A 22,161-nucleotide genomic window follows, 5' to 3' on the forward strand; every position below is an offset into this window, starting at 1 on the left:
TCCTCTCTCTCTCTCTCTCTCTCTCTCTCTCTCTCTCTCTCTGTCTGTCTAATTTACTTTCTAGCCATTGCCCTGCGAAGCTATGTCTGGTCATGTGTTCTTTGAGCTATGGCCAGGCCATGTTTTCCTAAGCTTTGGTCTCCTCCCTTGGGGAGGTGAATCTCTTCTCTCTCTCTAATTTACTTTCTAAATAAACATTTTGGAGGCTTTGCTGGGATATATTTTCAACCTAACATTTTTGGAGGTACCACCAGGATCTTTAACTTAACAGTTAAGTTACCTAGATAATCCTTGTATCTGCCTCCAGATGCTTGTTTTCATTGATTAAAGTCTGCTAAAAAAACATGATGTGGACAAGTTCTAATTCCTTAGAGAAACCCAATCTGGATACTTATCCATTTGCTTACACCTGGGAGTATCCAATGAGTGTGAAAGTGCTTTGACATGTATAAGTTTCCACAAATAGGACATTCTGGTGTTTGGTTGGGCAGAGCATGGGTTGTCAGATGATCTGCTCCCTTTTAAAAAAGATTTTTTGAGTTGGAGTCTTACTCCATCGCCCTGGCTGGAGTGCAGTGGCACACTCATGGTCACCCCAGCATCGACTTGCTGGGCTCAGGTGATCCTTCCACCTCAGCCCTCCAAGTAGCCAGAACCACAGAAGCGCGCTACTACACCTTGCTAATTTTTGGCAAGGTCTCGTCAAGTTGCCTGGGCTGGTCTTGAACCCGCAGCCTCAGACAATCTACTCACCTCAGTCTCCCAAAGTGCTGGGATTACAGGCTGAGTCACCAAGCCTGGCCTCCCTTTTAAGGTTATAAGTTACTAGGATCAAGCTGGCAAGAGTCATCAAAATGTCAAATGTATACACACTTTGATCTCAGCACTGACCTGTTGTTCTTTCAGGCAGGATGGATTGGAAGAGCCTGGCAGGGGTTATAGTACTAAAGGTGGAGACTGTTTCATAAAACATCAAGGTCCAGATTTGCCTGCCACGGGAAGTGAGAGGAATGATTGGAGGTGAATATGGAGTCTACTTCCCATAATATGAAAGGAGAGGCCACTACACCACACAGTGTGGCTAGGGTCTGGGTGGAGAGGGCCGCCATTCTAGCTGTGGTCCCTGCCTCACCTTTCCCACTTCAGGAATGGTCAGTGGAAGGAAAACAGGACACAAAGCTGCCTTCCATCAGCACTGAGAGCTATATACTCTCTTTGTTCCCAGCCCCTGTTCTGGTCTCAACTCTCTCCCTTTAGTGGGTTCTGGCCAAGTTCAAACCCCACCCATCCTGCCATAAGGCAAGCTCACAGTCAGTTTTTGCATGAGAGTCTACTTTTAATGATTCAGATTTGGGTCATCCAAGAACTGGTCCTCTGAAGGGCCATGGGGTGGGTGGTGGGGCAGGGAGGCTTCGTGTGAGGTCTCAGTCAGCAACAAGGTTGCGGCCCACAGTGGGGAATGGCCCAAAGAAGCCCTAAAACGAGACAAAACAAGGGATTTGGAGTTAGGATGTGGGGAGGTGCCCCATCCCTCCCTTGCCTTTCTTCCTCAAATGCTGTTATAACAACCTGATTTGAGTAAGCCTGTAGCACAGTGACAGCCCACCAGCTGAGATCCTGACCCCTTGGCTCCCTCCATGGTGTTTCTTTAGGCTCATGACTGGAGAAGAATGGCAGCTCCTTATCTGCATTCCCAGAAACACCAGGGCAACCTGTCCCCCACAGGTGGGTCTCTGTCACTTAGCTCTGATAACATTGCCCCAGCAACCAGCCCAGGCTCAGGAAGCCCAGCTGCCACATTATGGGGATGGGAACCCGTTTCCTGGGAGAGCATGAGGAGCTGGAACCCCCTGGGGTGCAGGATGCCTCAAGATGGAGAGTGCAGCCAGCTGGGGGTGCCCAGCTTCACTGCCAAGTGAAGCCACCTCTTGGACTTCACTCCCAAGTCCAAGCCACTTCAGTCTCCCTGGACCAGGATGATCAGCACCGTACAGACCTCTCAGTTTTTACTCTTGCTTTTCTCACATTCATTCCCTAACATCACTAGTGTGAGATCATGCATCACATTGCGGCATTCCCTTCCTTAAAATACCTCAGTTAACTTCCTACTACATTTATAATAAAATTGAATCCCTTTGCCATGATCTGGGAGCCCCTGTATGGTCAGTCCTGGGCCTATTTCTCCAAGCTCATTCTCTGCCACTGACTTTTCTGATTGTTACTTAACAAGCCATGGTATTCTTGTCTCAGGGCATTTGTGGTGGCAATGCCATCTGCCTAGATGCTCTTTCTTTGTATGTTCCACTGGCAGGCACTTTCTTATAATGAATATCTTAGTTTAAAAAAAAAAGTCTTCTTCTTTTTTTTTTTTGGAGTTGGAGTCTCACTCTGTCGCCCAGACTGGAGTGCAGTGACCACTCCCGGCCACCGCAGCCTCAACCTCCTAGGCTCCAGCGATCCTTCTGCCTCAGCCTTCCAAGTAGCTGGAACTACAGGCACGCGCTACCATGCCCGGCTACTTTTTTTGATTTATTGTAGAGATGAGGTCTTGCCAAGTTGCCCAGGCGGGTCTCGAACCCACGAGCTCAGGCAATTCACTCACCTCAGCCTCCCAAAGCGCGGGATTACAGGCTGAGCCACTGAGCATGGCTAAAAAAAGTCTTTTTTCAATGTGGAGGAGTCTGATGTTTGAAACAGCCCAGGGCCACTGCAACCCCTGAGAGGCAGGGCCAGTTCTGTGCAGGGGAAAGAGCTAGAAATCAGGAGACCCAAGTCCAATTTTGGCTCTGCTATGAACCCATTATGCAGTCTTGAGTAAGTCCTATGACCAACTTGGGTCCCAATTTCACATCTATAAAGACAAATGGGAGAACTAGAAGGGTGGTTTCCAAACTGGATTCTGAAGAGTTCAGAGGTCCCAAGGAGATGCTTCAGACCCTTGTCCAGGTGACTTGCCCAGGTCACAGAGTAGAGCAAGGGGAAGGCTGAATGTGAGGACCTCTGGGCTGCATCTCCCATTTATCCAAGGGAGTGCTGTGATCACTTGCTATCCACAAGAATATGGCAAAAGGAGGACATTTTATCTAGTTTTTGTTTTGTTTTGAGTCAAGGTCTTACTCTGTCACCCAGGCTGGAGTGCAGTGGCATGATCATGGCTCACCACATGCTCAAATTCTTGAGCTCAGGTGATCTCCCCACCTCAGTCTCCCAAATAGTTGGCTAATTTTTTGACTTTTTTTCCATAGAGACTAGGTCTCAATATGTTGCCCAGACTGGTCTCAAACTCCTGGATTCAAACAATCCTCTTGCCTCAGCCCCCTCAAAGTGCTGGGATTACAGGCATGCACCATCATGCCTGGCCCTTTAATATAATTTTTAAAACATTGCAGCTTTCAATGCTTATTTTACTTTATTTTTATTTTTGGTTTTGTGGGGGGTTTTTTGTTTTGTTTTGCCTTTTAGTCTCACTCTGTCACCCAGGTTGGAGTGCAGTGGCACGCTCACAGTCACTGCAGCCTCAACCTGCTGGGCTCAGCCTTCCAAATGGCTGGAACTACAGGTTTGCACCACCATGCCTAGCTAATTTATATATATATTGTAAAGACAAGGCCTCTCCAAGTTACCCAGGTTGGTCTTGAACCCCTTGGTTCAAGTGATCCTCTTGCCTTTGCCTCCCAATGTGTTGGGATTATGGTGTAAGCCACTGTGCCCAGCCTTACTTTATTTTACTTTTGAGACAGGCTGTTGTTTTGTTGCCCAGGCTGGAGTGCAGCATTGCAATCATAGCTCACTGCAATCTTGAACTCATGGACTCCTGCTTCAGTCTACTGAGTAGCTGGAATTACAGGTGCACACTACTGCACTCAGCTAATTTTTCAAAAAAAATTTTTATAGAGATGGGAGTCTCATTATGTTGCCCAGTCTCGTCTCAAACTCCTAACCTCAAGCAATTCTCCTGCCTTGGCAGGAGTGCTGGTATTATAGGTGTGAGCCACCATACCTAGCTCAATGCTTATTTTAACCTCAATGTCTAGACATGATTTTATAGACTATTTATTCCTTAGTGGCTCCCAGTACCCTGCTTCATGCCCTGCCTACTCCCACCTTTCATATGATACCCACAGGTAGTCTGTGAGAGATACAGGAAAATGGAGGGACTCTTTGGAAAAGAAAAGACCTTTTCTTCAGCTTATGTGTTCTCACCCCAACACCTATTCTCTTCTTCTATCCGCCTTTCTCATTTCTCTCACTCTCTCTCTCTCATTTAAACAGGCCACTGGCGACTCCAACCATTGAGCTCCTCACCTTCTCAGGGTTGGCTACCTCTCCTTTCAGGGTCTTCGAACCCACTTTGGAGGTAGAGCACTGATCTCTGTTCACCTTGGTCACTGGGCTCTGTGAGGAGGGAAGCCAGGAGTCAAGAGGGAGGCAGAGAAAAGTGAGAGGGCTCCAGAAGGAAAGCTTTGGGATACAAAGTCAAGGACTCACAGATCCTAAGAAGACACATGAGTCTCACCTTGGGGAATAAGAGTCGAAGTTTCTCCTTTTGCTTGCCCCTAGAAGAGACAGGGTTGACAAACAGGACCTAGGTTTGCTATCACCTGCATTTCCTCCTTTGCCGATATCACTGATGTATTGTAGAATTGTTCCCTGATGATCCCAGACAGGACCTCTGAATCATTCTCCTTCCTAGTGCTCCTGGAAGCTCCTATCTGCAAGTACCCATTCCCTCCCTGTTCCATCGGTTCACCAGAAAGAACGGACTGACCACAGGCCTCACACACCTCACCCCAGTGGTTTTAGTGGGAAAGACTGTCTTCCCATCCTTGAGGCATGGATCTTGGGGTTGCAGCCTCCTGGTGCACTCCATCTTCTTAGTCATCACATCCTGAGAGATGTCATCCTTCCAGAACAGACCTGCAGGATAAAAGGATGAGGTGAGTCAACACCTGGGACACTCTGACTCACTCTAGAGACCAGAGTAACATCCCCCGCAAGTACATACAAGATCACATTTTGCAGAAAGAATTAAATGAGATGGTGTATACAAGTTGCTTAGCACAGTGTCTGGCATGTAATATTCAATTAGGATTATGATCATAGTCTCTTTGCTGATTCATTTGATGCTACTGTGAGGCTTAAATTAGGTTAGGGGAGGAAAGAGTGCTTAGAAAACTCTAAGACCGTGATGGTCAAGCTTTAGTGTATGCACCAGAATCACCTGCATGGCTTGCTAAAACATAGATTTCTGTTCCCCACCCCTATGGCTCCTGATGTGGTAGGTCTGGGTTAAAGCTTAAGAATGAGCACTTCTAACAAGTTCCCTGGTGATGCTGATGCTACTGGTCTATGGACATACTTTGATAACTACTGCTCTAAGGCATTTACACAAATCGGGCAATAGTAGCAGTAATACGAACTCAAGGCAGATTTCTTATCTGACCCACCAATTCATGAAACTCTGCTTTTTAAAAATGGGGGTCAGACCCTCTGTTTGTCATACAATTTCCTCTGCTTCCTAATCAATGACTGAGGTATGTGTGTGTTCTCCTGGCTCAGAGGAGTCTTGTTGGCTCTGGAAAAAACTCATACAGTACCAGAGACTGAGACTAGACTATTCCCAAGCAATTGGATGCTGGCTTCTTCCAGGGTTTCATTCAGAAGCCTCTTCTGGGAGTCTTCCAGGGTACTCAAGGGCAAATAGCCCATCCATCCAGACTTCACTCCCACTCCTGTTTCATCCCATCTCCATGAAGTGAGTATAATCAGAAAGTTTCAAGTGGAGACATTGGGGAAGAGAAAGCCTGTCCTCAGGTCAGATAGCCCCTCATTGCCCGCCCACCCTCATATCTGACCAGGCCCCAACCTCTGTTCTCTGGCTTTTACTTACCTTGGGGTACTATCTGTTGGAGTATAACTTGCAAATGCCGGAAGACTGGGATGGTAAATCCTTGGAAGGGCCAGAGTTGCCCCACTCCGACTTGGCCTTGACCATCTAAGGGCAAAATAGTGGTGTCAGCAGGCAACCTGACCAGAAGCCTTCCAAATCCCAGTTGAAGAGAAGCACTTCCTTACATGGTCACTCTCGAATCCCCTGGTTTCTGCTTCCCCCACCAGGACTCTCTTCAGGTCCTCCGTCTTCATTTTTCCCTTCCCCCATCACCACCTGCCATGTTTTTCAGCCCCTGGACCTCATTCACCCATGGTACAGGAGCCAAGCTCCTGACAGGAGCCAAGCTTACAGGCAGAGCAACCTGTGGAGGTTCAAAGAGAGCTACCCACACGGGACGGATGCTCAGGTGGATAGGTGTGGTCTGGGAAAGCAGGTAAGCTGCATCTTAGGGAAGTCTTTGAAGCTTGAGGGGTGAGTGAGTAGGCCTGAAACTCTTAGAAAGTATTGGTATATGTAGGGTTTAAGGGTCTGGGCCCTTTTCCTAAAAGCCAATTTGCCCAGCTATGCATAGGTGAAGGACAAGGGTGAGGAAACATAATTCCTAATTCTACACACACCTTCCTTCTTCCAGACAGATGGGATAGGACTAGAGGACAGTTTTTATTTGTTTGTTTGTTTGTTTGTTTTGTTTTGTTTTGTTTTCTACAGTGGAATTACCATGAAGTCATTCTGGACAGGTCTTAAGAAAAGGGAATTTTCCTATCCAGACAAATGGATGCCTAGTAACAATCTTCAGGTTTTAGGAAGAAGTAGAACCTCCAGCACCCTGCCAAGAAGGAAGAGGGCTTCGGAAAGGGGAGCTTGTTCTCTGAGGCAGCGCTCTCAGGACTGGTGGGAAACAGCGGTGACCTGGACAGACGGCCTGGACCCACAGCATGGCTGGCGCTGTCCGCGGTGCTGAGAGGAGCCTGAAGCTTGGCGTGGAGGCGGCGCTGGGCGGAGACGAGGGCGAGGCATCTCTACAGGGCTTGGCAGTCCTCCCGCTTGCTACCATGGCCTCTACCGCCCCCCCAACCCATCGCCACCAGGCGTCCTCCCCCAGTTCTTCGCGAATCCGCTGCATCAGCGGGGCAGGGAGGTGAGCGACAGACCAAGGGTTTGCTCTCCCCGCGCGCTCTGCGCAGGAAGCCTCGAGTCTGCGCAGTCCGTTTCCGTATGTTCAGACTTGAGTCAGCGCTGGGTCTACCTGGGCTGGCGCCGGCGAGAGGGGAGGAAGAAGCATGGCCTCAGTCTCTCTCCATCCTGTTTTACCCCAGCCTAGCCTCCCCTTTCTTATTGGAAAGCAGATCACAGCCACCAGGCTTGTGACGAAGCCCTGGCTCTTCTCATGGGCCAGCCTGAGCCCTGGAACCGGGACCCGGATACCCGCAAGCAACCCTGGGCATTGCTTTTCTGGCCGTTCGGCGCATCTTGCTTCTCCTGTGGCCGCATAGGCCGGTTTTACCTCTCTTTGCCCGTTTGCCTTCCTGACTTCCTCCCAAATCCTCAGTTTTCCCCTGAGCCTGCGTCTCTTAGGGCCAGACCCCACATGCCAGCCCCATCACAAGCTTACGCCTCTTTCTGCGAGACGCTGTCTGCACCGATCTCTTCTCATTCCCCCAACCCCATTATTTTCTTACTGACTGTCCTAGCCTTGAGGGTCCCGATCCACTTCTCTCCGGATTGCTCTGTGGTCGTCCTCTCCCCACCCCCCGCCCCCCGTTTTCTCCTGACCGTGGGCACTAATGTCGCTGCAGTCCCCTGGGCGACTGTGCAGTAGCAGGAAGCAGACAAACAGACGGAGCACCCTGGATCCCCCAGGCCACAATGGACGCTGCATCCTCCCAAGCTCGTATCGCTCACTCCCCGACCCAAGTCTCAGCGAAAGTAGCGCCCGCGGGCTGAGCCCGGCAGTAGCGACGCGGGATCTGCAGAACCCTCCTCGGCAGCTCAGCCAATCGCGAGCGGTCCCTGTCCCTGCCGACCTACGCCTACTCAACTTCTTACCTGCCGCCTCCCCGCACCCGCGCCTCTTGGAATTCATGGCCCAGATCCTTTTGACCTAAGCCAGGTCCCAAGGACTGCCGCCGCTACTCCTAGTCCTGAAGTTGGAGAAACGGATCGCACGTAAGATATGGGTGCAAATTGTACCTACCTCATAGTTTTGTTGTGAGAATTAAATACAAGCAGCGACGGGACCGTAGGCACTCCATGCATATAGTTTATTTTATTCTTGTTGTTCACTTTACCCTCACCCACCTCAAAGCCTTCAGCAATCATACAGGTCTGACTTGCAAAATACATCCCACATCCATCCGCTTTTCTTTGCATCCACTGTTATCGCCCTGGTGCAAAGCACTGGACTCTTAAATTGAGCTATTGTAATAACTAACTGATCTGCCACTTTCACTCTTGTGGGTTTTCTAAACTCCAGACTGTATCTCAGTACTTTTAAACATTGAGCGTAAAATTTTACTAAGAACAATTTCAAATATTAAAAAGAGAGGAACAAATGAACACTTAGATACCTATCACTCAGATTTAATTATTAAGATTGTGTATAGCTGCTCCTTTTTCTTACTGAAGTATTTAAAAAGTAATTTACAGAATCATGACATTTCACTCCTAAATAATTTAATATGCATCTCTTAGAATTAATGACAATTTCCCACATAACCATAATACCATCATGAAATCTGTGGTAGGCTGAAAAATGGCACTCAAAGATGTCCTTGTCTTAATCCCTGGCATTTGAGAATCTGGTTTTGTTTTTTGTTTTTTTAACATGGCAACAGGAACTTTGTAGTTGTGAATAACCTAGTAGGTGATTGACTTTGGATGGACCAATTAACCTGTATTACCCAGGTGGGTCCTACGTAATGCCAAGGGTCTTTTTAAGAGGGAAGCAGAGGGGTGAGAGTCAGTAGCGAGAGATGTGACATCGGAAGTAAGAGGCTGAAGTGGGGCAAGAAAGGGTTTACACACCAAGGAATGTAGACATCTTCTAGAAGCTGAAAAGAGCAAAACAATGGTTTTGTCCCCTGAAGGCTCCAGAAGGAACACAGTCTTGCTGACACCTTGATTTTAGACTTCTGATTTCCAGAACTGTAAGATACATTTGCGTTTTTTCAAGTCACTAAATTTCAGGCGATTTGTTTCCGCAGTAATTAGAAACTAACACAATATCTAAAAATATCTACAATGAGTTCCTAATTGACATCATTCTCTGATACTTTTGGATACAGTGCTTTTATCAGATGATGGTTTGTGAATATTTTCTCCAACTCTGAGCATTTCATTATAACCTTCTCCTTCTTCTTCGTCCTCGACAGTGTTTGGCTCTTGCCCAGGCAGGAATGCAGTGACGTGATCATAGCTCACTGCCGTCCTCCTGCCCTCAGTCTCCTGAGTCGCTGGGACTACAGGTGCACCACCATGCCTGGCTAATTTTTCACTTCAATTTTTTTTTTTTTTTGAGTTGGAGTCTCACTCTGTCACCCAGACTGGAGGGCAGTGGCCACTCCCGGCCACCACAGCCTCGACCTGCCGGGCTCCGGCGATCTTTCCGCCTCAGCCTTCCAAGTAGCCGGAATCACAGGCACACTACCACACCCGGCTAATTTTTGATTTATTGTAGAGATGAGGTCTCACCAAGTTGCCCAAGTTGAACCCGCGGGCTCAGGCGATCCACTCACCTCAGCCTTCCAAAGCACGGGATCACAGGCTGAGCCACCGAGCCCAGCTCCTATTTCTTTTCATGTCTGGTTTGGAAGCTTGAATTTTTCAAGAAATTTGTTTATAATATTTTTATTATAAAGCTACTCATAGTATTTTATTATCCTTTTAATAACCGCATAGTTTGAAGTGATTTTATTTTTTTCATTCCTGATTGTAACAATTTGTATTTTTCTTCTTTTTTGTTGGTCAGTATGGCAAGAGATTTGTCAATTTTATTGATCTTTTAAAATAACTGACTGGGATGGCCATCATCAATAGCTCAAAAAACAACAGATGCTAGAGAGGATGCAGCAAGAAGGGAACACTTCTACACTGTTGGTGGGAGTGTAAACTAGTATAGCCTCTGTGGAAAACAGTGTGGCACTTCCTAAAAGATCTAAAAATCGACCTGCCATACGTCCCAGCAATTCCCCTACTGGGAATATACCCGGAGGAACTCAAATCACTCTATGAAAAAAATACCTGGCCAGGCTCGGTGGCTCAGCCTGTAATCCCAGCGCTTTGGGAGGCCGAGGTGAGTGGATTGCTTGAGCCCACGGGTTCGAGACCTGCCTGGGCAACTTGGCGAGACCTCACCTCTACAATAAATCAAAAATTAGCCGGGTGTGATAGCACGCGCCTGTTGTTCCAGCTACTTGGAAGGCTGAGGCGGCAGGATCACCTGAGCCCAGCAGGTGGAGACTGCAGTGGCCGGGAGCGGCCTGAGTGAGAGAGTGAGACTCCAACTCAAAAAAAAAAAAAAAAAAAAAGAGGAAAAAGGAAAAAAATACCCACACACACGTTTATTGCAGCATTATTTTCAGTAGGAAAAATATGGAACCAGCCATGCTGCCCATCAAAATAAGACTGGATAAAAAAATGTGGTACAGATACATGATGGAATATTACACAGCCATAAAGAGGGACAAAATTATGAACTTAGCAGCAACTTGGATGGACTTAGAGGCTATGATACTGAGCGATCTATCACAGAAAAAAAGAACTGAGTATCATATGTTCTCACTCATAAGCAGTCCTCGAACAACTATCATAATTCTATAAGAAAGGGATTGGCAGTAGTGGGAAACTGTCATCAAAAAGGGTACCTGCATAATGAGCATCTGTATACCTAACCCTGAATTTTACCCCACATATTTAATTTTTTAAAAAATTCTGCACAAATAAATAAAATAACTGACTGTTGTTTTCATTGCTTTTTCTCTACAGTTTGCCCATTTTATTGATTTCCATCTTAATCTTATTTTTATTATTTCCTTCTCTTTTATTTGTGTTTCATTCTTTTCTTTTTCCAGCTTCTCAAGTTGGTTGCTTAGACTATTGATTTAAAACGTTTATTCTTTATTCTTTGTATAAAAGTATGTAAAGCTATATGTCCTCCCCCCAGCACTAATTTTGTGTGTGTTTATTATCACTTGGTTAGGAATATTTTCTATTTTTTCTTGGTGACTTCTTAAACTTATGGATTATTTAGAAGAATGTTGCTATTGAGGATATTTTAGGGGTTTTGTTATTTTATTTATAGTTTAATTTCAGTGTGGTCTGAGAGCATGTTTTATATGGTTTCAATTGTTTTGACTTTATTGATTTTTTGGCCCAGAACATCCTCCATCTTGGTGAATGTTTCAAGTACAAGGAAAATAATATATATTCTGCAACTGTTCTTTTTAGTGTTCTTTAAATCTCAAGTAAGTCAGGCTGATTAATACTCTCTGCTGGTTTGCATTTTCATAGCAAGTATTTTTCCATTGTTTTACTTTAAACTTATTTCTGTCATTTTAGAGTGTGCATTTTGTAAACAAGATAAGATCTGAAGCTTTTAAAAAATTTTAGGCCGGGCTCGGTGGCTCAGCCTGTAATCCCAGCACTTTGGGAGGCCGAGGTGAGAGAATTGCCTGAGCCCGTGGATTCGAGACCCACCCGGGCAACTTGGCAAGACCTCATTTCTACAATAAATAAAAAATTAGCCGGGTATGTTAGCGCGCGCCTGTAGTTCCGGCTACTTGGAAGGCTGAGGCGGAAGGGTAGCCGGAGCCCAGCAGGTCGAGGCTGTGGTGGCTGGGAGCATGCCACTGCCCTCCAGCCTGGGTGACAGAGTGAGACTCCAACTAAAAAAAAAAAATTAGACTCTTAATCTTTGACTTTTAATTGGAACATTTTGTCATTTATATTTAATGTAAATATTGATATGTCTGGGGTTAGTTCTACCATCTTGTTCTGTTTTCTTTTTGCCTTTTATTTTTTAAGATGTGGGGCACAATTCAGGGATAGGTATATAGGTGGTCATCATACAGGTGACGTTTGGGCCTCCCATTGGTCCTCACTTCACCTAGTTTGGGATCAGGTATGCTTTTTCATGTTATATACCCCCCTCTCTCCTAGCAGTGTAGCATAATGGTCTCATTTGTTTTTTCTTCCTTCATTTCTACTCCTCTCCTTTCTATGGAATAATCAATTCTTTTGGTATTCAACTTTATTTTATCTATTGACTTTTCAACCCTTTGTATTATTTTTAAGAGAGTACTCTAGAGATTATTATAAGCATCCTTATCACAACTACTTTAAATTAATGTTATGCTACATCACACAAGTATAAACCTTACAACAGTATAATTAATTTACCCCATCTTGTGTGCTATAGTTATATGTTTTATTTTACATATTTTATATTCCACATAAAACTTTTATTTATCTATTTTTGCTTTGAAAAGTTGGTAGACTTTTAACATCATTGAGAAAAAAATAGTCTTTTCTATTTACTCATACATTTATTGTTTCTGGTACATGCTCTTCCTTCCTTCCTTTATCTTATTTTACTTTTTTTTTTTTTTTTTTTTGAGTTGGAGTCTCACTCGGTCGCCCAGACTGGAGTGCAGTGGCCACTCCCGGCCACCGCAGCCTCGCCTGCTGGGCTCCAGCGATCCTTCCGCCTCAGCCTTCCAAGTAGCCGGAACTACAGGCATGCGCTACCACACCCGGCTGATTTTTTGATTTTTATTGTAGAGATGAGGTCTCGCTGCCCAGGCGGGTCTCAAACCCGCGGGCTCAGGCAATCCACTCACCTCAGCCTCCCAAAGGCGTGGGATTACAGGCTGAGCCACAAAGCCCGCCTCTACTTTTTTTTTTTTTTAAGTAAGAAAGTAGGATTTATTGAGAGGACAGAAAAGCTCCCACAGTGGGAGGGGACTCGAAGCGGCTGTCCCATTCCTTCCTTTAGATTCCAGTTGTTCTCTGTGATAATTTTCTTGCCACTTAAAGAGCTTCTTTTGGCAGGTCTTGTGCAGGTCTTCTGACAATGACATCTCACCTTTTGTTTGTTTAAAATATTTCTCTTTCTCCATTAAAAAGATGTTTCCAAGACTACTTGCTTTTATCCCAAAGATCTTAGATACTCTGTCTGTTTTTGCTTTAATCTTTTCTTGGTACTTCATGTCAATTTCTATTGACATGATCCTTTCTTCCGTCATGTCCAGTCTCCTATTAAATTCAGTCAATGAATTTTTCATTTCAGATGTTTTTATAGTTAATATTTCTCTGCTGAGATTCCCAAATTGTTTATCCATTCTATGTTTCTTGTGAATTATTTAGCATATTTGTAATTGCTGTTTTTGATTTCTTGTCTGCTAATATCTGGCTCATCTATGGGTCCACTTGTAATGACCATTTTCTTTTTGTTATGATTTACATTTTCCTGCTTCCATGACAACTTATTTTTGTTGTATATTGAACATCTTAGAATAATGTCTTGTGAAGACTCATAATTACATTTTCATCCTTTAAAGGGTGTTGGGTTGGTTCTGGCAGGTGATTAGATTTGGCAAAACAAAAAATCTTGATCCTGTGGAAGCCTGGTCAGGGAAAGTGTATTTCAGTTCTGCTCTTAATTCAAGGCTATATCTCTTAGACCTGGGACATGGTACTAAGGTGCAGTCTTTTGGAGATTTCAATATAGGCCCCAAGGTGTTTACCTCGACCCTTCATTTCTATGAACCATAAGCCCCAAACTTGATCTCCCTATCACTGTTACAGTTGCCAAAATCCCTGTTCAGGTATTTATTTTTCCATGAGATTCCTTGAAGCCTCACCCTGCACAAGTGCCAGGATAAGGATTTGGAGGGAGTTTGTATGCAGTTTTTGGGTTCCCCCTCTCTGTAGTTACTCATTTCCCAAATTTCTTCCTTGATTTCCAGCTATTCTGGCATCCTTGTACTCCAAACTCTGTTTCTTCCACCAGTAAGAATGCCACTTTCTGACTGAGCTCCATATCCATATGTACTGCAGTGAACTGTGAAGTACTTTTATTGGAAAAGCCTGTAAATGTAGAACTCACTTGGTGGGCTTCCCTTTTTTCAAGGGTTATAATCCCTCTAGATTTCTTACTCTTAGTTGGTCTCCATGCTTTCATATGGTTATTTTTATATTTTGTCTAGAGTTATATTCAATGTTGGTAGGAAGTTCTGACACAAGCTGTCAGATAAGCTGGCAGTTTATCTGATTATCACTGGTTATGCACTGGACATACTATTTGAAAATAATTTGCAGAAATAATTTGAGGCCTAAGAGCAAATGAGTGTGAACCTGCTTTGGGAAGTATAATTCTCCAAGAAAAAGGAAAATGTTAGTCTTTGAGTGGGCTGAGCAAAGGTGAGTGTGTTCTTCTCTCCATTTTAAGATTTTAGACTACCAGGGAATGGCTACCAAAATGATTAATGCCATAAGCATTTATGCCACCCTTCTTTTTGCTATTCATTTGAGGAGATCCTAATGCTGAAGCTGAGCAGGGTCTCAGGGGTTCCCAGGGAGGAAATTTCTTCCCCAAGAAGAAAAAAGTACTACCATGAAGTGTGGCTGGGGGTAGTGGGTGAAGAAAGACTGCGATTCAACTGTGGTCCAACCCTGCCTTGCATTCATGTTATGAATGATGTCTAGAAGGAGAAAGAGATCAGACACACCTGGGATCTATCTGTACCAAGGAGCTGTGTTATTCCACATCCTCGCCCCAAATGTCCCCTCTGTTCTGGCCTTACATATTTTACTTCAGAGGTTCTGGCTGGGGCCCACTTTTCTGCCTCCAGATGAGCCTGTATAAATAACTTTCACAAAACGCACTTGAAAAATCCAGTAGCAAGTTGTTCTAGAACTGTCTCTCTGGAGGACAATGGGGCAGGGGAGTAGGAAAGCCTCCATCTGCTATAAAGATTTGCTCAGAGAAGGAAATAGTTCAAAGAATCTCTAAAATGGGAGGAAAATGGGATTTGGAATTTGTGTGCACATGTCCTGGGGCCTCCCTCTCTGCAATATAGACCCTCCCACCCTGATATACAATAGTCTTTAACAGTCGTCTTGATTGGGGCATGTCTTGGGTCATAGTGACTCAGCAACCAGCTGACAGCTAGCCTCCCCTTGACTTGTGTCGTGATCTTTTCTGCCTCCGATTTTTCCCTTAGGTACAGAGCTAGTCAGGGACCCTGAGCCTGAAGAAGAATGGCAGATCTTTGTTTGCCTACTTAGTAGCACCATGGAAACCAGTTCTCATTGTGAGGATCAGTTACTCAGGGCTGATGATGTCACCACAGCAACCAATCCAGGTAGAAGAAGCACAGCTGCCATGGTGACGGGAGTCAGACGCAGTTTCCCTGGAAGCATGAGGATCTGAAGCCCCCTGAGATTCAAGCTGCTTCTGGGGAAACACATGGCCAGCCAAAAGTGCTTGGCTCTACTGTGATTGCCTAGTCCAAGCCACCACAATCTTCCCTGGACCAAGACAGCACTTTCTAAGAAGTCCATTGGTTCCACTCTTTCCCTGTCAATACATTCTCAAACAATGCTAGGGTAGTCTTTCAAAATTGTACATTCCATCATTCTATTCCCTTCCTTAAAATCCCCGGTGATTTTTGTCTCTATTTTGCACAAGATCTAGACCCTCTACTATAACCTGCAAGACTCTGTATAGTCAGTTGTGGGCTTACTTCTCCATCCCATCTCCTATCACTGGCTGTTCTATTTGTTCCTTTAATATGCCATTTGAGAAATGAAAAAATGCAATAGCCAAAATAAAAACTCACTGGATAAACTCAAAGCAGGATAGGAATGACAGAAGAAAGAGTCAGCTAACTTGAAGATGGGCCAATAGAAATGATCCAATCAGAACAACAAAAAGGAAAAACATGGGGAAAAAAGTTAACAGAACCTCAGAGACCTTTGAGACAATACCAAAAGTCTAACATTCATGTCACTGGAATTCCAGAATGAGAGAGAGAGAGTGTAGTACACAAAAATATTTGAAGAAATTACGGCTGAAAACTTCCTGAATGCATCAAAAGACATAAACCTACAGATTCAGGAAGTTAGTGAATGCTTAATAAACTCAAAGAAGTCTATACCCTGCTAAAGTTTGTTGGGTTGAAGCTGGTGACTAGAGGCCCAGGGGCAAGCTAACTGTAGGTACCAAATGTTAGATGTACATAGCCTTTGGCTGCAGAATTCTCCTTGTGGATTCTTGAGGTGGAGCTGGTATGTCTGCCCTGTAGGAGCCCCTAATGCTGAGAGGGTACCATGGACCTCAGAAGGCAGCAGGGTCCTAGGCCTACCTGACCTGGGGTCCAGAGAGAAGTATTTCCTTCCACAAGAGGAAGGAAGACCAGTAAGATCCAGCTGAGAATGCATGGGGGCGGAAGCCTTGCCAGTTGTGACTCCACCTTGACTTTTGCCCTCTTTAGAAATGATCTTGGGTGGGGAGAAAAGGCACCCCAAACCAGGCTTTGGGGCAACTAGGGACTAGCTCTCTACACCCCATACCCCAAGCTTCCTGTGCTCAGCTCCCACCTCTCTCACCTCAGGCTCTAGCCAGGCTCAAACCCCACACATCCTGACTCCAGACAAATCTATAGAAATAATTTTCTTGGACCTAAACCAGGGGAAATTTCGGGCCGGTTAGAGATCCAAACTCCACTGCATGAAGCCTTCTTGTGTAATGAATTCTGACTTTTATGCCACATATCTATAATAATAAAAAAGAGTTTTCTTGAAAATTGATGTTAATAATCCAGATTTGCCTCAGTCTGAAATTACCTTTCTTGAGAGTATTAGGGAAAGTGTGGGGGCTGGGAGTCTTCCCATGAGGCCTTAATCAGCTACAGAGTTGTAACTCAGAGTAGGTAATGACTCAGAGAAGTCTTAAAATGTGAAGAAGCAAGAGATTTTTCAATCAATGCACCAAGGCAGGGGCTGCCACTCCTCTCCTCGCCTCCCTCACCAAAAACAGAACAAATCTCATTCTGAACAAGCATGGAGGCAAGTGACTCGGGCCCTCATCTCTATCCCATCTCCTACCCAGGATTTTTCATTAGACAGATTAGGGACTGGTCAAGTCCCCTGAGCCTGGAGAAGAATGGCAACTCTTTGTCTGCATACTTGACAGAACCATGGCAACCAGTCCCCATCATGGGGTCAGTCACAAGACTAATGATGTGGCCAGCAGCCAATCCGAGCTAAGGAGCCTGCTGCCATGGTGACAGGGATGGGGGCCAGTTTCTTTGAGGGGGGTGAGAGGCTGGAGCACCTTTTAGATACAGGTTGTTCTGGATAGAATCCAGTTAGTTTTCCAGCTACGCTGCCAGATCTTAGTTCAAGGTACCCTCAGATCCCACCTGAAAGCACTATAGCTCCAAACAGGTCTAACCTATTTCTTCCCTCTCTCGTCTGTTTCAAAATCTACTATCTAGCAGCATCCATGAATCTTTATAAAATGTTTATCATCCTGTCCTATTTCTTTCCTTAAAAATCCCGCAATGCTTTTCTCACTGCATTTTTAATCAAATCTGACTCCGTCTATGGACTACAAGCCCAGGTAGTCCTGGGCCTATTCTCCAAGCTCATCTGCTACCACAGCTTCTCTGTCTGTTCCTTTAATGTGCCCAGGAATCTCACCTAGCAGCAACTAAATTTGAAAGTCTCTTTGCCTCTTTTTAAAGGTCTCTTCCTCCAGATCTTCCCCTGGCTGCCTCCTTGTCACTACCTCTGTAGGCCTTCCTTGATGTGAGGAGCCTGACGTATGGCAGGCCAACCTCTACTGGGGTCCTTGAGAGGAATGGTGGGGGCTTTGCAGGGGGAAGGCTGGAAATCAGGAGACCAGAGGCTAGTCCTGGCCCCACAATTGCCCAGCCTGGATCTAATTTCTCATCTCTAAAGATGACGGAGGTACTAGATGGGTAGTTTTCTGTCTGGGCTCCAAAGGGCTCAGGGGTCCCAAGGAAATGTCTGAGAGCCTGACCCGGGTGACTTACTCAACATCACAGAGATGAGTAAGGGGGTGGGAGCTGAATGCGACAGTCTCTCTCTCTCTCTATCTCTCTCCACACACACACACACACACACACACACACACACACACACACACACACGCACATGCGTGCGCGCGTGCGCACATATGCATATATATGTGTCATACAGTATAATATATATAATATGTATTGTGTGTGTGTGTGTGTGTGTGTGTGTGTGTGTGTGTGTGTAAGGATGGGTGAGATGGGGATTGGGGTCATGTCATACTCAAGATTCTCCTAGAAAAATAGAGAGCCCATATGTTTTCTAAAATGTTGGAAACCCTTTGAAGCAGATTTCTACAGTCCCTTCACGTTCTGTGACTATGATTAATCTTAAAGGACGGGAGGCCATTGGAAGCCCCAGCCCCAGCATCCATCAATTGCTGAAATCTATGAAAGGGTGCCTGTGAGAGACAGACAAACTGGGGGCGCCCTCCTGTGGAGAAATGAAGGATTTTCCTTCAATCCTGAACCACTGACAGGCATTTTTCTTACACTCTTTCTCACAGCAGCCGGGGAAGGTTGGCCTTATTACTATTTCACTGATGTTGAAAGAGGGCTTGTAGCACTTAAGTAATGTGTCCCAAGGTCACAGCTGGGAAACAGCAGAGCCAGGATTGGTCTGGCTCTGTCTGTGTGGAAAGCTTGTTCCTTCCCGTACAGCAGACTCATGTTTCCAGAAGGCCCTCCACAAGAATATCCTCCGTCAGCCAACGTATATTCCCTCCTTGACTCTCCCTCCATCTTGAAATAAGCCCTTGCTGGGCTTAGCCTTCTTGAACAAGGTCAGGTCCTCATGCAGTAGGGCCTTGATGTGGTTGGTCACCTGGTGGTTCAGGTCCTCTGAAACCACTTCAGAGTTAAAGCACTGCTCCCATGTGGACACTGGTGTGGCACGGTGCTGGGTAGTGCAGGGTTGCCATGATGGAGCTGCCGCAGCTCTGGTTGCAGAAGGCAGTGGACACCATGGTGAAGAGTCTGAAGAGACAGAACATCCAGAAGATGCAGGGTCTTATGTTACGGGGCAGCGCCAGCAGTTGTGACGAAAACCAGGAGCCCATGGAGCAGGTGCACCGGTGCTTTGAGTGCTGTCATGCGCCTCTAGCCCAAGAGCAGGCCTTGGTGACCAATGAACTGGAAAAGTTCCAGGACCACCTAGCCCGGTGCACCATGCATTGCAACGACAAAGCCAAAGATTCTATAGATGCAGGGAACAAGCAGCTTCAGGTGAAGCAGCAGCTAGACAGTTGTGTGGCCAAGTGTGTGGATGACCACTTGCACCTCATCCCGACTATGACCAAGAGGATGTAGGAGTCTTTCTCATCCATTGGGAAATAAGAGCCTTGGCCAGTTGCCATTGGGGCTGAGGGCAAGAATCTAATTTTTAGAAGGAATGGAAATTGTTGTCTTTCATTTTTTTTAACTTTTATTTTCTTTCTTTTTTTTTGAGTTGGAGTATCACTCTGTCACCCAGGCTGGAGTGCAGTAACATGCTCACAGCCTCGACCTGCTGGGCTCAGGCAATCCTTCTGCCTCAGTCTTCCAAGGAGCTGAAACTACAGGTGTGTGCTACCACGCCTGGCTTATTTTATTTTCATTTATTGTAGAGATGAAGTCTCACCAGGTTTTTCAGACTGGTCTCGAACCCCTGAGCTCAGGAAATCCTCTTGTCTCGGCCTCCCAAAGTGCTGGGATTACAGGCTTGAGCCACCACGCCCGGCCGAAATTGTTGTCTTTTAAAGCAGAGTTTTATGAATGAAAAATTAAGGATGGCAACAAACTGAAGGATCCTCTGGACACTGGTTCCTTTATGTTTCTGTCATAAAAAGTGAAATGGAAAAAATTGGCACAAAAATTTGGGTTAGAGATCTACAGGAGAGTATCTGGAACCCGTATCTCATGTGGCAAGTGCTTGTCCTGGCGGTAGGGATCTCCCTTGTACAAGCCAGAGCCCTCCAAGGTACCAAATTCTTCTTACTACACAGGTACCAACAGGCTGGCAGGTTCCTCTAACCTGCCTATGATCTAATGGAGTTCCAGGTGTTTCTGTTTGTTGACAAGCTGTTTACCAGTAGTGTCACTACACCATCTTCCATATGCTGTAAAAGCAAATCCATGGGGTCACTAATTTAGAAGGGGGAGAGGGTTTCTGGGTCTTTGGTTTGTTTGGTTTGATTTTTACAAGGGCACGAAGTTGATTTCAGATGAGGAGCTGGGAGGAAGAGAAGTTTGGCTAAGAACTTTGAAAGGTTCCTTGTGGATATCCTTTTCTGGCCTTCAGGTGTAAATGTGAATTTCTTAAAATTATCATGCACAACATCTTTCTGCTTAGAGACCATGCGAAAACATGAGAGGCGATATCACAGTGACAATGGGATGCAGGGCTTTCCTCTTACCGGCCAGTGGGTCCTGAGGCTGTCTGTAGCAGAGTTACAGGACAGTCTTGCGGTAACCACTGCCCCATTGAAGAGAAAGGGCATTTTGATTGTGAGGTAGATCCGTATCTGGGAATGAACAGTAAAAGAGGAACTCTTGGCTACTTAATCATTAGAGAGTTGTGAAGTGCTGGATTTTTTAAAAAACTGGTTTTTATCAAACAAAATGGAATGAAAGCCTGAACCCAGCTTGGCTAACTCAGCCTCCTGAATTAACACAACCGTATTGAGACAATTGCCCAACAATGGGAGATTCAAGAGAGAAAAAGTAAACAATTTGGACTAGGACAAGCTGTGACTCCCTTAGAGCAAAAGAGGGGCAGTCGAGCTGGGCTCGGTGGCTCAGCCCGTAATCCCGCACCTTGAAAGGCTGATGTGAGTGGATTGCCTGAGCCTGCGGGTTCGAGACCTGCCTGGGCAACTTGGTGAGACCTCATCTCTACAATAAATCAAAAAAATTAGCCGGGTGTGGTAGCACGCACCTGTAGTTCCAGTTACTTGGAAGACTGAGGCAGAAGGATCACCGGAGCCCAGCAGGTCAAGGCTGCGGTGACCGGAGTGGCCACTGCACTCCAGTCCGGGTGACAGAGTGAGAACCCAACTCAAAAAAAAAAGAGGGGTAGTCCCCCTATTACCAAATACCATTTTTGCCTGGAGTCTTTACAACATGCAAACGTGTTGCATATTGCAATATGCCTGGCATGGCACCTTATCATTGTCTCCTTACCAACTTATTACTTGAAATGATCCTAGAACCTGCCTGTTTGCTGTATCCAGGCTGTGATATATTTTCCTAGTGGTTTGGGGTTTTTAAAAATAATTTTCCAAGTATTTTTCATTTTATTTGTATATATTATTTCCAGCTTGCTAAAATCCTCTCTGGTTCTGGAAAGACTTATTTTACATTTCAAAACCAGATTATTTTTTCGGTCACAATTTTCTTGTGGTTTGGTTCTTAAAAAAAGTAAAGGTTAAATCTCCCCCCGCCCCACTAAATACATACATACATACAGAAAACATTGTTCTCTGTTCAACCTGGTCACAGGGCTTTGGGGGAGGGGGGAGGTAATTCAGGAGTCAAAGGTGAAGAAAAAATAGTCTTAGGTCCAGAGGGAAAGAGATGGAGCTCAAATGAAAGATTTCAAAATCCCTGAGGGAACCTCACCCTAGGGAACAAGAGTCCAAGTTTTTCCCTGTGCTTGCCCCTAGGAAAAAAGATTAAGCCAGGGATAACATATAGGATCCATACTTTCCAGCCCCTTCTCTTTGCAGACATCACTAATAGATCATAGATTCCTTCTGGTGGAAGTCAGACAGGAGCTTTAATTATTCCATTCACTGGACTCCTGACCTCTCCTACCTGCAGTCCTGATACTTATGCCCCTCCCAGCTCCTCTGTCTACAGTTATGTGCAATGTGGACCAACCACAGGCCCTGCATACCTCACCCCATGGCTTTGGTGAGAAAGGATGCCTGCCCATCCCTCAGACAGGCCTCTGGGGTGTGGAGCCTAGGCTTGTGCTCTATCTGGGTCCTCACATCTTGAGTGACGTCATCCTTTCAGAACAGTCCTGTGGGGTGAAAGGAAGAGTAAGCAGACACTTGGGCAGCTTGATTGGCTGACTCTCAGTACTAGAGTGTGATTAGAATTTCTCTTGTCCCCAAAATTTCTCCTTTCCTCAATGGCCCGTGCATTGAAACCACAGAGAAGAGGGGCGGTGGAGGGTCCAGAGAT

At 45.5% G+C, this 22,161-nt stretch overlaps 1 protein-coding gene and 1 pseudogene across 2 annotated transcripts; one reads left to right on the forward strand and one right to left on the reverse strand.

Annotated features, from left to right (window-relative positions):
* Nucleotides 1-1,315: 1,315 nt before the first annotated feature.
* RESP18 (regulated endocrine specific protein 18) lies at nucleotides 1,316-7,835 on the reverse strand. Its single transcript, XM_008058885.1, has 6 exons — nucleotides 7,667-7,835; nucleotides 5,891-5,995; nucleotides 4,785-4,917; nucleotides 4,517-4,556; nucleotides 4,306-4,395; nucleotides 1,316-1,475 (listed from the first exon to the last, which is right to left on the reverse strand). The coding sequence occupies exons 1-6, from the start codon at nucleotides 7,770-7,772 to the stop codon at nucleotides 1,425-1,427; spliced, it is 525 nt and encodes a 174-aa protein (XP_008057076.1). The 5' UTR covers nucleotides 7,773-7,835; the 3' UTR covers nucleotides 1,316-1,424.
* An 11,069-nt stretch (nucleotides 7,836-18,904) lies between these two features.
* LOC103261254 lies at nucleotides 18,905-19,382 on the forward strand (annotated as a pseudogene). Its single transcript, XR_504341.1, has one exon. The product of XR_504341.1 is annotated as a protein FAM136A pseudogene (transcript).
* Nucleotides 19,383-22,161: the final 2,779 nt, after the last annotated feature.

Source organism: Carlito syrichta, unplaced genomic scaffold (genome assembly GCF_000164805.1).
Source record: "Carlito syrichta isolate Samal-C Ts95f unplaced genomic scaffold, Tarsius_syrichta-2.0.1 Scaffold303646, whole genome shotgun sequence".
NCBI lineage: Eukaryota > Metazoa > Chordata > Mammalia > Primates > Tarsiidae > Carlito > Carlito syrichta.

What these genes read in the sequence shown, in the direction of transcription:
- RESP18 (XM_008058885.1), bottom strand. Translation starts at nt 7,772, where the DNA reads ATGCAGCGTCCATTGTGGCCTGGGGGATCCAGGGTGCTCCGTCTGTTT. An exon ending in CAGCGACATTAGTGCCCACG is followed by an intron (nt 5,996 to 7,666) that starts GTCAGGAGAAAA and finishes TTTTGCCCTTAG; the next exon opens with ATGGTCAAGGCCAAGTCGGA. An exon ending in ACTAAAACCACTGGGGTGAG is followed by an intron (nt 4,557 to 4,784) that starts GTGTGTGAGGCC and finishes TGTCTCTTCTAG; the next exon opens with GGGCAAGCAAAAGGAGAAAC.